The sequence below is a fragment of the Colletotrichum truncatum genome (genome assembly GCF_014235925.2).
Source record: "Colletotrichum truncatum strain CMES1059 chromosome Unknown Contig_0001, whole genome shotgun sequence".
NCBI lineage: Eukaryota > Fungi > Ascomycota > Sordariomycetes > Glomerellales > Glomerellaceae > Colletotrichum > Colletotrichum truncatum.
The window spans coordinates 792,724-809,242 of NW_027222398.1; the positions used below are offsets into that span (position 1 = coordinate 792,724).

The 16,519-nt window shown below is 50.2% G+C and overlaps 2 protein-coding genes across 2 annotated transcripts; one reads left to right on the forward strand and one right to left on the reverse strand.

The window, feature by feature from the left end:
* Window positions 1–948: 948 nt before the first annotated feature.
* On the forward strand, window positions 949–2,451 carry CTRU02_200192 (betaine aldehyde dehydrogenase; the record flags this gene model as incomplete). Its single annotated transcript, XM_036723312.1, has 1 exon — window positions 949–2,451. One exon carries the CDS (start codon window positions 949–951, stop codon window positions 2,449–2,451), a length of 1,503 nt encoding a protein of 500 aa, XP_036585101.1.
* A 1,701-nt stretch (window positions 2,452–4,152) lies between these two features.
* Window positions 4,153–6,252, reverse strand: CTRU02_200193 (Pectinesterase 3; the record flags this gene model as incomplete). The annotated part of the gene is made up of 3 exons (XM_036723313.1): window positions 4,153–4,553; window positions 4,615–4,753; window positions 4,810–6,252. 3 exons carry the CDS (start codon window positions 6,250–6,252, stop codon window positions 4,153–4,155), a joined length of 1,983 nt encoding a protein of 660 aa, XP_036585102.1.
* Window positions 6,253–16,519: the final 10,267 nt, after the last annotated feature.

Below are 16,519 nucleotides of genomic sequence, written 5' to 3' on the forward strand. Positions count from 1 at the left end.
ACCCCCAAACCGCCCTATCTATCGCCTGGTCATCATGCTTTTGTCCAGGCTGGGAGATATCTCGGCATATGCAAGGCTGAAACTTTACTGCTCGCCTTATCTCTGTATCTGTACATTTCGGCGTAGCCGTATCTGATTATCTCTACGCCGTATCTCCTGTCCGCTTACAGGACACCCTCCTTTCTCACCAGCCAACCACCGAAACACGTCGTCTTGGACCCTTGTAAACCCTTGATAACCTAGTCCCTTCGTGCCGCCATGTCGTTCGATCCTAGCGGACGGACCCGGGACGATTTTGGACTACCAAGCCATGGCTGCAGCGATCTATCAAACGTAGGCAGCCAAACACCCGGAATTCCTTTGCTTTCTTTTTTTCTTTCCAATATTCGATCCTCAAGTTCTGAAACTTCTGCAGTGGAGCTCATATCACTCCTTTTTGAGTGGCCTTTGGTAGGGCTCCTCTGTGGGGACTGTTGCATTGAAGTGGAGTTCCATCCAATGACGTATTGATCATGACATCACACCGCCGTAGAAAGCGGGTCGACAAGGGGGCCTCCCGGCAAATCTGGAACCCCCGGCCTACAGCCCCAGTTTAGCCTCGATTGTCAGCTGACCGGCGAGGCCCTCCGCGCAACCGCGATCTTGCACCGATCTGTATCGATTTTTTTTTTTCCCACGCTCTCACTAACCACCAGCCTCAGCCTTCCGTGACCGTCGTTGACTTCCGATCCGAACGTCCGACCGAACTGCCCATTCTCCGGTGTAAACCACCCTGCAGCTAAACCCTTCTTTACCCTATCTCCTACCTGCTGCTCCTGCATCATCCCAAACAACTATACCCCCCAATTTCATCCACAGTTGTCATTCCTTCTCCTTTTCGTAACTTTCTGTTAGTGAGGTTTCAGTCCCATTATATTCCTCCACCAGCTCAACTTTATATCACAAAAAATGGCACCACAAGAGCAGGACCGTCACACCTTCTATGCGGGGAAGCCGCAACCGGACTCGGAATCCCCAGGCACCTTCCAGTCCATTGATCCTTCAACGGCGAAGCCCGTCTGCACCATTCACACCACCTCGCCGGCATCCATCAACGCCGCCGTGGACGCGGCCAAGGCTGCTTTCCCCTCGTGGTCCAGCACCCCGCCCATCGAGCGCTCGCGTATCCTGCTCAAGGCCGTTGCCCTGCTGAGGGAGCGGAACGACGAGCTGGCCAAGATCGAGACCCTCGACACCGGCAAGGCCTTTTCCGAGACCCAATACGTCGACGTCGTCACCGGCGCCGATGTCCTTGAGTACTTCGCCAACCTCGTCGCCAGCGGCGGTCTCAACGGCGAGTCTTTCCGCCTGAGATCCTCCGCCTGGGTTTACACCACCAAGGAGGCCCTCGGCGTCTGCGCAGGCATTGGTGCCTGGAACTACCCCATCCAGATCGCCCTCTGGAAGTCCGCACCTTGCCTGGCAGCCGGTAACTGCATGGTCTACAAGCCCAGCGAGTTCACTCCTCTTCACGCTCAGTACCTCGCCTCCATCTACAAGGAGGCCGGTGTTCCTGATGGTGTTTTCAACGTCGTCTACGGTGCCGGCGAGGTCGGCGCCGCGCTGACGACGCACCCTGACATCGCCAAGGTGAGCTTCACCGGCCAAGTGAGCACCGGCAAGAAGGTTGCCGGCTCCGCGGCCGGCGGCATGAAGTACGTTACCATGGAGCTCGGCGGCAAGAGCCCCGTCATCGTGCTCCCCGATGCCGACGTCGAGCAGGCCGTAGACGGTGCCATGCTAGCCAACTTTTACAGCTCAGGCCAGGTGTGCACCAACGGCACGCGCGTCTTCATTCCCAAGGCCATGAAGGCCGACTTTGAGCGTGTCATCCTGGAGAAGATGCAGTACGTCCGCGCGGGCGACCTCTTCGACCCGGCCACCAACTTCGGCCCCCTGAACAGCAAGGCCCACCTCGAGAAGGTGCAGAGCTACGTCCGCAAGGGCGTCATGGAGGACAAGGCGACGCTGCTGGTCGGTGGCACCAGCCAGCCCAAGGGCCTGCCGTCCGCACTCAAGGACGGCCACTGGATCCAGCCCTCCGTCTTCACTGACTGCACCGACGACATGACCATCGTCAAGGAGGAGATTTTCGGCCCCGTCATGTGCATTCTGACGTACGACAACGTCGACGAGGCGGTTCGCCGCGCCAACACCACGGAGCTGGGTCTGGCGGCGGGCGTGTTCGGCAGAGATGTCGACGCGTGCCACAAGGTCATCTCTCAGCTCGAGGCCGGCATCACGTGGGTTAACACGTGGGGCGAGTCGCCGGCCGAGATGGCCGTTGGCGGATGGAAGCAGAGCGGTGTCGGCGTGGAGAACGGACGCAAGGGTCTCGATGCGTGGGTGCGGAACAAGAGCACCCTTGTCGAGATGGGTGGAAGCGTACCGACGGTGTTCTCCAAGTTGTAAAAGGGAAAAGGAAATAAAGAAAAATAGCATGGATGGGAGGGAAAATTGTACTGATGTAATGTACTCAAAGCGGAACTAAACGAATGCCGTTTCGCGACGGAGCCAAAAAAGCTGGGTTGGTAGCGTTTGAATGATATCCCACGGTTGATGAGGTTTTCTCGACGTACTTGAAAGTGGTAGCCAGAGGAGAAAGTCCACCGCCTGCCGATTGGTGAGATGTGCTGTCGTGTCTTGATTTCTGGTAATGCATAGGACAGCATCACATTCTTTGGGGATGCTGATAGGTCATCTTTGTGACCTCCTTGCACCTATGTCTGTAATTGTAGCCTGTGGATCAACTATCAAGGTGCCTTATGGAGACTGTTTACTCGACTTACTCAGCAGCATCCGCCGAAATATCGTCCAATGACAACCATAAGTGCGCTTGACAGTAAAGTCCAACTCTTACAGAATTACACAGCATAACGGGCTCAAAGAGTCGTACGATGCCTGCAGGGCAGACTGGCACTTGAGGAGTGCAACTTTTGGCTGGACAAGGTCTCATTGCATCTCAAGCATACAAATCCATTCATTGAAGCTTATTCGCAGTCTATCGCCCAGCAATAACCAGACGTAGCTGATAGGTGTTATGCGATGTCAGTCGATTTGCAATTGAGTTGAGGTATACTGCTAAAAGAGCTGTGAACCAATATACCACCTGAACTCATTTGGCGAATGACTCGGTACTAAGCCCTCCAATGGAACGATTCAGCTCAGGACATTTCATTGCGGCCAATGAATACCAGCCAAGAATCAATGTCCAGCAACTGTCCCAGAACTTGCTAGGCGTAAATTACCGTTTCCAGAACCTGGACTTTCTCATGCAAGTGTGGGGGTAGACAAGTACTGTGTGGATGTAATCAGACATCATCCTGGACGACGACGAATTTTTGCATGAGGCCGTTCAACGCCTAGACTGCAGCAAACAAAGTAGCAATCGCCATGCTCTAAAGGTTTTGAATGACAGCGGCAAGTGTCAATTATGAAACAAAGTTTAACAGTAGAGCGATTTTGCTCTTCTTTCGCGCTGGATTTGGTATACCCGGCTATCGAGTCATGTGTCTACTGTTGCGGTTGGGATTGAAGCAAAGCCGAGTCTACTAGTAATTAGAAAAGACATGTATTCAAAACTAGGCTATTAAAGACATGATCAACGGGAATGAACATTTGCGTGCTTAACCTTCGCAACTCGCACCTTGATTTTACAACGTCATTCATGAGTTGCTGGGAACAAAGGTGCGTTCAGGAGCTAGTTCAACAACCCGGATAGGATCATTTATCCACAACGCAGCTAGTTGCGCAACTGCTATTAAGTTCAATTGCATTGGACCACATTTCCAAGAAGAAAGTTTACCTCCTCACCACGTGATTGGCCATGAACATTACTCACCCGAGTCTAGAATATATCACAAGCTAAACAATCCACAACACAGAGTTTTGATGGGAGTCATTAATGTCACTGAAATGAGTTTGCATTGATGTCAATGTCCGTAGTTAATATGAACAGCTCTGGCGTGCAAGTATATACACGGTGTCGATGGCAATATGCCGGTAAAAGTAAATACATAGAAATTCAGCTTCCTCTCGCCTTTATGCTTCCACGTAGCTCGCTAAGAAAGCAACCAGGCATCTCCCCTGACTTTCGACTCCTCATATACACGTTTAAGCAGCGCAGATGCTGGCCTGGCGACCAGCACCCTTGGAGACAATGCTGGGGACGTCGTTGGCGGCGTCGACCTTGTAGCTGTAGAACTTCTTGGGGTCGAAGACGGTACCCGCGTTCTTGGCGGTGGTGCCGCTGGTGCTCTTGAAGACGTTGCCGGTGGCGCTGAGCTTGGCAGTGCTGTCGGCCTGGATGGGGTTCTTGACCTTCTCGAAGTAGCAGTTCTCCATGCGCATCTCGGTCTTGCCGCGAGCGTAGTGGCCGTACGAGGTCTGACCGACCAGGTAGTTGTTGTACAGATGAGCGTTCTTGACGTTGTCTACAGAAGGGTTGCGCTGCTTCGTCTGGTCGAAGTAGTTGTGGTGGATAGTAATTTGGGTGCTGACGTTGTCGGTCCAGCCTGGAAACGGATATGTTAGTAGTGTCGCGTGAGGTTTGGTCAATGCTGAAGGTAAACTTACCAATGCCAAAGGCCTTGTTGTGGTTGCGGAGGATGGTCCAGGAAACGGTCAAAAAGGTGGTGTCCTTACGGCTGTCAATGAGACCATCACCGCCCTTCTCAAGGTGGACGTGATCGATCCAGATGTTGGTGCAGTTGTCCTATTCACTTGTAAGCATTGGTGAAATCAATCCCATGCGTTATGATATAGTCTTACCATCTGAATGCCGTCAAAGTCCTGAGTCTTACCCTCCTCATCTCCCTCGACATAGGTGTTGCCGATCTTGATGTTGCGGAAGATAATGTTACGCTGGTTCTGAACGTTGAAGCCACCCTGGTCGATCTCGGCCGTCGCTCCAATACCAACGATGGTCTTGTCAGAAGAAACCTTGACCTCCTTGCCCTTGGGAGTGATGGTGATCTTGCCAGAGACCTTGATGACATACTTGCCCGAGGCACTGGCGTACTTCTCAAGGTCGGCCTGAGTCTTGACAACAACAACCTGTCCTCCCTTGCCACCAGTAGTGCCGCCATTCAGGGAAGCAAAGCCATCAGCGGTACCACTGCAGTCGTCAGCAGCGGCAGCCTGGGCAGCAGGAGTAGCAACAGCCTTAACGACGGTGGCCAATGTAGTCGGGGAGACCTTGACGTCAGCGGCAACGGCAGGAGCAGAAACCTCGGCTGAGACGGCGGCGGACTTCTGGCCGCTGGTGTACTGGGAGTCGATCCAAGAAGTGGAGCCGAGGATGTCACCGATCTTCAGAGCAGCACTCAGCTTCTTAGAGAAGCTGGCGCGGGTGCCGCTGGCGCCTGCACCAGTGTTGCCATATTCGCTGTACTGGACGTTGTTGGTCGGGTTGTCTCCCCACTTGATCCAACCCGCAGAGTTGACGACGGAGCCGAGGTTGGTGTTTTGGAAGGTGACGCGGGCGTAGGTGCGCCAGGGGCGGCCGAGATAGGTCTGACCAGCGCCGACGCCGGACAAGGCCTTGACGGTGGACTTGTTGATCACGTACCACGAGGGGTTGCTCGAAGTGTCACGGCCGTTGGCGGTGATGTAACCCTTACCGCTGATGGCAAGCGTGCAAGACTCAAACCAAGCAACGGACTTCTGGCCAAAGATGAAATCGGTAGCGCCCTCAATGTAAGAGCCGTGGAAGTAGTGCTTGCCCTGGTTCGTCAAGATGGTGTCCTGGTAGCCCTTGGCCTGGATGCCGTAGTAGCCCTGCTGGTTACCATAAGCAGAGAGAGCAATAGCCTGGATGCCCTTGCCGCGCGAGTTGACAATGTTGATGTTGTACACCTTGAGGTTATCGTTCTTGGCGCGGAGCGTGCCGGAGGCATCGTTGCTGCCGGCTTGGTCAGCGCCGAGACTGTGTGTGAGAGTGACCTGGTTCTTGGAGTAGTCCTGGTCGTTTGTGGTGTAACCGTAAATGGTAAGAGCACCAACGGAAGCCGGGATCAAAACCTGCTCGTTGTAGGTTCCGGGCTGAATAAAGATGACACTGCCGGACTTGGCGGCGTTGACAGCCTGTTGGATGCTGCTGTACTTGCCGCCAGATTTGGCGACGACGAGGGCGCCGGACGGGGGCGAGGTCCGGGCAGCGGCGAAAGCGCCGGCCACCAGGGACGACAGCAAAAGAATGGAAGATCCGAGCATTTTGGATGCTCTTGGTTGGAAACTGAGGTTTAGAAGAAAAGAATGTGTAGTGTTCTCAGAACATAACGAGTGGAAAGAGACAGGTAAAGAACGGAAGATGTCTTCGAGAGGAGCAGACAAAGCACAGAGAAACTGGGAGATGGGATAATGGCTGGTTGGTGGGAATGCTGTCCCCTTATTCACCCTCCTTGGATGCTCAAGATGGAGCGATCATTACGAGCTTTGCTTAGGTGCCAAGAGCAGGTTGCGACCCCTTTGCAGCGATCAACCACAGTCGATCCAATCTCAAGCCTTGCCATGCCCCATGTTTCTTGACCTTGCAAGCTTTGGGGTTTCAATAAGCTCAATTTGGCTATAGCTTCCCTGTAGTACAACTCAAGACCGGACGAAAACGCCATTGAATAGAGTGAAAAGGGGACTCTATTCGTGACTACTTGCTGAGGGCATGTAGGGGTCCTTGATCCGCCCCCCGGAAATTACTTCTTTTGTTTGTGGGCGCGTTTTTTGGATGACAGATGTGACATATTCAGGAGGAGCTAACGGGTTTGCCAATTTCTCCGAGACCATAGCCACACATTAGACGCCTGCGGGGCGAGGTTTGGGAGCTCAAAGGCCTCTTTTATTCGTTTTTTTCCTTGGCGGGATTCACTCTAATGGGTTACCTCACCTATTCGAAGGGCCTAGGCATGCTGGTGCAGGGGTGCATAAGAAAGCCTATACCTAGTTAGGTGGGCCTGTTTCCTGTTTAAAGCTTCTCCCCCAGGCCCCAGGTAATTCCAAGATCTGATGGGCAGATGGCCTGTAAAGGGGCACAATTCGTATTCTATGTGCGGTCTTTGTAAACCACTTTTGGTGGCGTGATGATCCCGTATTGCATGCCAAGCATGCAATCGTCCCGAATTGCATTGCCGTCGTTCCACAGCTTGCACCTGAGATTCTACGATATGTCTGACATGAGCAATGAATACTACATTGACGGGCTGGCTTCTACCGCTCTACATTATATATTCATCCAAGGGTTGTATCAGTTGTGTGCGTGTTCCACAACCAATGTGATGTCTTCTGGTTGAATGACGAGGCAGTTTGATGGTGTCAAAGTCGATTTAACTCGACGGCTTATGGCATTAACGCTAGGCAAGTGTTCTGTAATTCGTTAAAATCTCTTTAACTTGCACGCTACTCCTAATATCTGTCATCTCATGTTTTTGGTGTTATGTAGTTAATCGTTCGAGAGAGAAAAAGAAACATGTGGTAATGATGTGCATCATAACGACAAGGTAGTTCCGATGAAATCTTGCTCCTGTTTTTGTTTTCGGAGTCGAGCCCAAAGCGCTGACCCCGGGGATGCAACGCTGGTCGGCGGGGTTAAGAATTAACGTGAAACGGCCTACAAGACATGTCAACATTTTCATTGGTGTAGTTCAAAATTTCCGTTTCGAACATGACGCTAACATCGGATTGGCTCTTCATACATAGTACGTGGTAAACCGACCGAAGACCCAAGCCCAAATATACGTGACCATTTATGGCAATCAGTGGATATAGTCGCTTACAGCTACTATCTGATTGAACCAGAAGCTGAACTGTACCAAGCCGGCTGTAGCTTCTTTTGTTGAACTGCCGAAGCGCCCATCATTAACCCCACGCTAATGGAACAACACTTTAGGTATCGAGATCGGCCAATACGATCATATTGCCCAATCCAGGCAGCCCCTAAATCAAACCCATGTATTCAGCTTCGAGATCGTCTACCTTTCATATAGAGTCATGCTAAGCCTCTAAGCTTGCAATTTGGGAATAGAAATCTGCGGGGTCTTGTTACTTAACCATGCTTAGGAACAGGAGACCCGTAACCGCGAGTTTCCGTCTCGCTATTTTGGTGATCCGCCGACGGCGCCTCGTAGACAACAATAATAATGCTACTCTTCCCCGGTATACATCTATCCTGGTTACGGGCCAAAATTTTCCCGATTGGAGTAAATTTTACGGATCAGTCGGCTGATGGGGGTTTGAGATAGGAGTCAAAGTCAGGAAGGACAAGACCAGGTACGAGCAATGAGAATTAGTGGATGCATAACAGATTATCGGTGTTAGATTCCAGATTGTGCCAGAATTTAGTTTACTTGCAGTGCAGGCGTTCAGATTATGTAGGAAATTGTCCTAACTGCGTAGCTATGACCCTTACTATTGAGCAATAGAGGCTCGCCAGACCAACGGTAGACCCCGCCCATCCCTTAGGTGAGTTATGGGCTTTGTTTAACATAGATTTAGGGAACAGCCATCAACTGAACCTGCACGTGTTTGGAGGCATGATATTCACCGGGGCAGTCCGTGGTACTGGAACATCCGGCCCGAGCTTAACTTAAGTATGGCGACCCTCGAAAGATGTTGCCTAGATTGCCACCGGGTTCCTGCCGTGTCCAGTTTTGTTCACCTAACACACAATGACGCCAATGGTAAGTTAAATTCCTCGTGATCCTGTATTTGTTTTCGCATACGACTTTGCTTTCTCCCTTTTAGTGGTCCTCTTTTTTTTTTTTTTTTTTTGGTTAATGATATTCTGGCCACCTTTTTCAGTCGTATCCACAAGGATTTGCATTTTATTTGATGTAGCATGTCATCCTCGAAGGGTAAACCAATTTCCGGGCAATGCTACTCTGCTCCCTGAGGCTTTGAACAACTGGGTGTCGAATGCCTTTGATTGTGACGCCATAATGTTATCCGTAGTGGGGAATGCCCAGGAAATTTGGGTTCATCTTCCCGAGTTCCAAGGTGTTCTTTGAGAAGACCATAGCTACTGCTATATTGAGACGCTACTGAATTGCTATCAACTTGCCTGGCTTTAGATCGTCTTTCCAAGGCTGATGATTTGCTCTGTCGCTTGACTGTTTTAGAGTGGATGTAAACCGTAGCAGATGGCAGTGCAAAATCCCCCAAGTTTGGCAGGCGTGGTGGCTTTATGATACAAGCCTAAAAATGTCACAATCTTTTCCATAAGTTGGCTCCATCGAAGGCTCAAAAATCATTTTTCAGTCGTGGGAATTTGCCAGACAAGAATTCTGCCTACTTTTTGCTCCTTGTTGGTGATTGGATCTGGTTTTGCGTCTATGGTGTCTTTTCTCGACTTATCAACTAACATGAGAGAGCCACCATCCAGCTCCGGAATCTACGAGCCGTCAAAGTGGCTGTGGCCTTGTTTCGAAGCCTGTCGAGCAAATCCTTCTTCCAGAACCTGAATTCGGGACTCCATCAAACGCTCAAAGCCAGATATCAGTGGCGTAGGGATAAAAAGGTCTATTCATGAGATGGTCCCTAACTATGGGCTTAGGCCTTCGTATATTTCAACAGATTGGATACGTGATTTAATACATCATAATTCACACCCGATCACTGGTGATTTGGGTATGACAGTTTATATTGCGCCAATCTCTGTCCACATCTGTTTCTTTAATCTTTCATGTCATCACCTTTCGGTGTTCTAAATTTACCTGTTCACGGTGTTTAAACCTTCCCCTAAAGCTTTCCCAGCCATGACCGAGAAACAACAGGCTTACAATACTTCTTACAATCACTTAGAAAGCTCAAATTATATCACGAGCATTGGTAGTTACGAGGCGCCTACTAATTACAAATCTCATATATCGCACTGGTCAAAGCTGTTTGCCGTGAGTGCATTAAATAGCACTATGAAATCAAAGTATCTAATTTCTAAACTCACTTGTAGCATTAAGACCATTCTAAAAACCGTTAGACTTATGGAAAACGTTTTGAAATTAGTTTGTGCTGAGAATATACACGCAAAGACATTGCTTACGTGTGAAATACTGCTATGGGTTCGGCTGGCTGCAATGCTGTAGCGGTTGCATTTTGTGACTTGACGCAGGTTTTGTCAGAACCAGCTAGACAGAGGCTGTGTTCCATTTGAAGATATATATATTTTTTTGAGGGTACATGTTGATCTGTATGACTGCAGGTGATACTTGAGGCGACTTGATGATCGAACCTTAAATATTGAATTATCAGTTTACTTCCCTCCTATCCATCTAGTTTCATTCGGTAGGAAACATAACAACGAGAACTCGCGAATCAAAATTCGTCAACGATTCTTATATTATAAGTCTCCTTTGCCACTTGGGGCCTACAAGCTGCCTGGTCACCGCAATTCCCATCAGCTAAAAGCGGCGGGTGGTTGGTCGCATCTCAACGAAAGGACCCGTCGGGCATCCCGTGATTTCTTAACCTACGTCGACTCTTTAAATTACCGGTAACGGAAACGCATTTGCATGATGTCGGTAACGGGTTCTTCACCATAGTGATAGGGGCATGTACCAAAAACTTGGCTTAATCAATGTGACAACGTCCATCCAAGATACCAGAAATAGCTTGGCCAACTCACCATATGTGTCCAAAAAGTTTCTTGGGAACGAGTGTCCACACATGAACAATCTTAACAAATGGTATTATAGATATAACTAACTTTAAAACTGTAATTTCGTGCAGTATCTTTGTTAGCTGCCATGGGATCTGATTCTTAAGCAAACTTCCGCTTTCGACAATGTCTAAAACTAGCGTGGTCGGTACACGGGCCACGTACTATTGCTGTGAACTGGGTGAACCAACTCTCATTGGCTGTGTCTGTTACAGTCTAATAACTTATAGTCGGGGTTTTGGGAGTTGGAAATTCCCGTGGGTTACGTATGCCAAGACGAGAGTTTGACTATGCAATCGACCAAGGAGCGAGAGTGAAGTTTGAAATCAGGGATGCTGCTCATGTCACCGTGCGACAGAATAAGCGGCTTCTATGTGCCTTATTGTAAGAATCGTCAGATTATTACCCCGAGGCGATCTAGGTAACTCGTAGATAGACTACCGTCCAACGAGCATCACACTTATCATTCGCCATAGCATCTCCCACACGAAGCCGAGAAGCCAGCTTCACAAGGGCAACCGGAAGACTGGTTGCTAAAGATTCGCACCTGTCATGAGCCAGACAACCCAACGGGTTCAAAGCTGCCATCGTCTGAAATGTGGTATCAACTCCAGGATTTGTCTATACGAGCAAATTTCAAACTGCCTGAAGGGAGAAACGGCGTTGGAAGCAAGCCTACAACCAGCAAACCCTTGCAGACCTCTTCAAGATGTACCTTGAACAGCATTCACTACCATGTCAAAAAGGGGAACGGCAATCGCCGCCCTGTTGAAGACCAACAAGTCGCCAAAATGCCTCTCGCCTCAAAACTAAAGCCATAGAGAAACTTCCAGAACACGCGTAGTAACGTTACAACTCACAAAGCGGTCCAGAAGCCCCAACCTTGCCAATCTTACATGAACAAATCCAGTAATAAACCCAACTCCCGATTCCCGACCCGAGATATTATCATCTACTCTCTTTTCCCATTCCACAAAGTCCACTTTTCCACCGTTCGAGCCCAGCTTGTTCCCCTTCAACACCCGATGTCTCACTTTGTTGCGGCCTTTTAATCAACAGCGGCTCTTCTCAAACCGTCTGGACCCTTTAACTCCTAGGTAAGGTAGCTCAAAAGCACCCCCAGGTCCCCCGTTTTCCCCCCTTACATCGGTCGAAAAGTCACGTACGATTTCCCCCTCCACTAAACCATAGCATCACCACTAGTGTAAAGGAATAGGATAGAAAAAAAATAGGCGAAGTTTACTGCAGTGCCGCAGCGCGCGGGGCGCGGCATCATCGAAGCGAGGCAACTACTCCCAAAAAAGAGATTTCAGCTCAAGCGGCTAAAAAGCCACAGACGAAGCGGCAGGCAAGAGGATAGAAACCCCCTCCCCCCTCCTCAGGAAAAGGGAAAGCAAGGGAAGGGGAAGGGGGTAAAAATGGCCTGCCCCGCCGTCCCGCTCTTGAGAACCCGGCCCCAGAACACCGACCACCCGGGACCCACACGTTGAACCTGAAAAACCCATCTTGGCATCGTACCGCGCTTGGCATCGGGATCTTGGCAATCGTGCTGGGCACTTGAGCCGCTTCGGCTCACCGAGCATGGCGGAAAGAACGTTGGCACCAACAAACAGAGGCCAAGTCAATTGGTTGGTTAGATTTTGACAGGTGCATAGTGTTTCTTTTTTTTTTCTTCTTTCTCCCCTTGAACAAAGTGAAATTTTTTTTATCTCATTTTTCATTTTCTTGGTCTTGGAAGTTGAGGGGGAAGCAAATTCTTCTTTTTTTTTTTTTTTTTTTTTTTTTTCTTTCGCCTTCACACATGCATCTCCGTCGACCGCTAAGCGACGACGCGTAGTCAATCAGATCGATTGCGTTATCTTATTCGTAAAGCCAAACGACAACATACATTGGGTTAGCGCAGGGAATCTCCTATTCGGGCAGTGGTTTCGCAGCCCAGACTCTCCACCGCTTGTCCAAACTACCCTTACACACTCTTACACGCCCATAAGGGTCCTTCTAATTGTGGCAATGGTCTGCAGTGGTCATGTACATACGGCTGGCGCTGAGTTCTAGATAGTTTTAGGAAGGTAGAATCCCCGTTGGACGTCTATTGCAGATCCCCCGTTCTCAGGTTAACAGGTTCGAGAACGCTTGTCGGCACACTTGTCGCCGCTGAAGAATCTGCTAAGTCGGGGCCCGGCATAAGACTGCATCTGCGAGAGGATGGAGAGTTTCGGCCGTGTTGGAGTGGGTCGTTGCACCGTGAATGTCAACCGAGTTGCTCGCGATACTCTCTGCCCCGTACTTCCGTTCCGCAACGGGTCGACTTTTTTTTTTTTTTTTTTTTTTTTTTTTTTTTCGATGTCAGGGTATAGAGCGGCTGAGGAGGCAACCATTCAATGAAATGGAGACGTTGTTGTCTCCTTAGCGGTGGAGATCCGCAGTCACCTCTGAGCCTTCGCGCGGGATTTGCACCGTTGACCCCCAGTCTCAGTAAGACTCAACCCCATGGGATTGTCCGAATACTGGGCCTCATTTTTTTTCTCTTTTTAATGAGGGCTGCTTGCGGGGCTTCGGGAACAAGACGCTGATGAAAAGGAAAATAATCCAAATGGAGGGACTAGAGCACCATACAGGTCAGGGGGGCTAGACCTGTGTGAGCGGGTCATTATCGGAAGATGTCGAGGGGGTCACTATCCGTTGATCCGCTTCGGATAATCGAGGTTCTATGCGAAAACAGCAATTGGGAACCTTTTTTTCTGCTTCTCTTCCCACAGAACGGGCTCACTCCACTTACTCTGCGACCGAGGGTGGTTGATGAGCACGCGAGCAAATACTCCTTCAAGCAGCCACTTATCCGCTGCCGCGAGACATTAATCTGGGATGTCCAACCGCCCACGATTGTGGTTCTTCTCAACGAATGTCTCGGTGACGGATACGGAATAGAGTCGCGTGCTCCGTATCGAAAATGCCCGGCAGGTGGGACATTGGGGGGTTTGACCCCTCCAGGGCTCCAACGCGCTCGTTGTTTTTCCCCGCCAACTTCTGCATGACTGTAGTTGCTGTTGCACTTTTCACCTGTGACTGGGGTTTGATATCCGTGCAGAGGCGGCTCCGTGAACTGCGAGGACATCTCCTGGTATATCCCCCCCTCGTAACACCTTCAATGGTGGAGTATCTTGAGGTCTTCAGGGCCGTTGTTGTCCCTGGTAGTCCCTGGTACCTCGTTGTGATAACCCTGGAAACGTCCAATTACCTGGCCACGGCCCTGCAGCTCTCGGTTAACAGGGTCTGAGGTCTCGATCCTGAAGCGAGCTGTTAGATCCTCGAGAGCCACCATTCCGCAGGCAATCAGAAGCTGCAGACGGCGAAACATGTTGTTTTGTTCCCGCTCCAATCCGAGTTCGAACCTCAGTGATCGGTGGCTTTGAGATCAACCAAGGTATCTAGACCGTATGGTGAACGATGGGGCTAGCCAACTTAAGCCCCATCAGGCCTTTAGGCACATGTGCCATCACCTTATTTTCATCAATACGCCTTTCAATACAAATGTGGTATTGTAGCAACTTTGTACGAGAGCCGAATCGCGGCTTGGCGTTCTTGCTTGTCTTGACAGCAAGAACGGACGACAGCCTATCGGTAGCAAACCGCCACAAGTGGGCTAGATGCCAAAAAATCCCATCGCGACGCTTGATGATGCACGGCTGCAGCACTTTCACATAGCAAATGCAGGGGTGCAGAGGTCGTTGAGGCCAATAGATTTCTTATGTCGAGCACGTGGGATATACAAGAGCAGGCATTTGTTGATCCACTGCAGCATTAAAGTGGAGGTTGCATGTGGTGTAAGCGGCTCGCGGGCCATGAGCCGGGGAGGACTTTGGACCCTTGGAGGGAAAAAGCAGGGTGGTCAGGGCGCACTTGCATCACCAATTGCCCCATTGCACCGCATCTCCAACATAGAGAAGTGTGGAGAATTGGGGAGAAACAAGTGGCTGCTTATGTGCTATTGACTGATGTTGGACGAACGAAAGGCGGCAGATGACTACCTGATGAATTGTGATTTGATAACCAACTTACCAACCAATCCAGAATCTTTCTGAATCCTTATTCAGCATTGGATAGGCCCAGAAAGGCTTAACGGGCCCCGTCGACGACGTGGTAGGAGCGGCTCGGCCTTTCATAGACTCGGCTTAGCTACCAGGTTAGTCCGCTTCGGAGGCCCTGGAGGGGACATCGGGCGGAATACTGGCGGGACAAAGATGAGTGCGCAACGTTGTTACTGATCAAGTATGGAGTCGCCATGCATGATGAGAAATGACAGATATGGCCGGTATTTGAGTTACATGCAGGAATGTTGCTGCCCCAAGTGTTATTGCGAGACTTGATTTGGTGGTCACTTCCAACACGAACAAGAGGCCCCCACACCGATTCCGGGTATTCTCCCCTATTGAGAGCTGGCCTTGAAGCAGGAGGGTGCCGAATGGCTGGCAAGGATACAGACCCAGTAACGCAAGGACGGCAGAGACGCAAATGTGCGGAACAGTTTAAAAAAAAATAAAAAAATGAGGCAATGGACGAGCATGCTGTGCAGTAGTACATGCATTTGGTCGGGATACTTGAGCATGCTTCGCTAGTAGCTGGCAATTAGAGGGGTGTAAAAGCATGGGCTTTTAGCCGAGACACGGCCAGTCAGACTTGAAGGATGGAGCAAAGCGGTGACATGAAAGTCTATGTTGTCGTGATAGTGAGACAGCCAGTTATCAAAAGAAGAAAGTGAGCATGTGCCCATTGACTAAGTTAGGTTCATCTGCTTACGAGAGAGGGGGGAACGGAACCTGAAATCTTATCTGTGCCGGGTCATTCTCCAGACCAGGTTGTGCTGGGCTGGGCTTGGTACGTGCCGATCTAACGGAGGCCGAGATGGCGAGCGACTAGGTCAGGCGCCCTTGCAAGCCAAACTCTGTCCTGGTATAATACATTGCCGCTCTTCTTGAGGTGCATGCAGACGAGGAGACGAGACAAGGTTGCGGCGTGATGGCAAGTCCGACGAACCCGAACGGGCGTGGAGAGGCCAAAGTCAATCGTACGTGAGTTGCTGCACCGGCGACGAGATGGTCATTTGAACACGCCAGACGGCATATGTCAAGCAACCGCGAAGGTAGAAATGAGCAGTGCAGAAGTAGCATCAAGAGCACTGTATGGCTCAGATTTCTTTTCTCGGGTTTGACAGTGCGTCTCCGTCAGACACTGGGAGCCCGAGTGGTAGCTGGATGAGCAAAGTAGCTGAATTGGATGACGGAAAGTAAAAAGGCACGGCGGTAAGGCCAGCTAGGCCAGCTGTTACTGGGTCTGAGCCTGTGTCTGCGCTGCAGAGGCTAAATCGAAAGCAAGTTTATCATCTAAGATGTGACTTCTATTGGATGATGTGGGCCTCTGTTGGTCTATATAGTATAGTAGCAATGCAAAAGACATGGAAAGAAATGAATAGGTTTTTTTCAACTTTTTTTTCCTGCTCTAGTGTAGTAGCCGGGCCAATCTGGTTCTTCTTGGTGACAGGGTTTGGCAGAAGGTATCGATTGACGATAGCGACGAGTGAGTGCGAGCTAAATAGTTGCATGGCGTGAGTTGCAACATCGCTGGCTTTCTAGTCCAATATGCATGTTGTTTTGGTCAGAGAATTGGAGACGATAAAACGTAGATGGAAACAATGGCCGAGATGAGCAAGTATTGCCTAACATGAAGAGGGGGGGAATGGCACGGGGGTCATGTCCCCGTATCGCAGGGCAGCGACTGGGGACATCCTTCTCTGACACACGACGTGGACGGACGAGGGAAAGAGGGTCGGAGTGTGGAGAC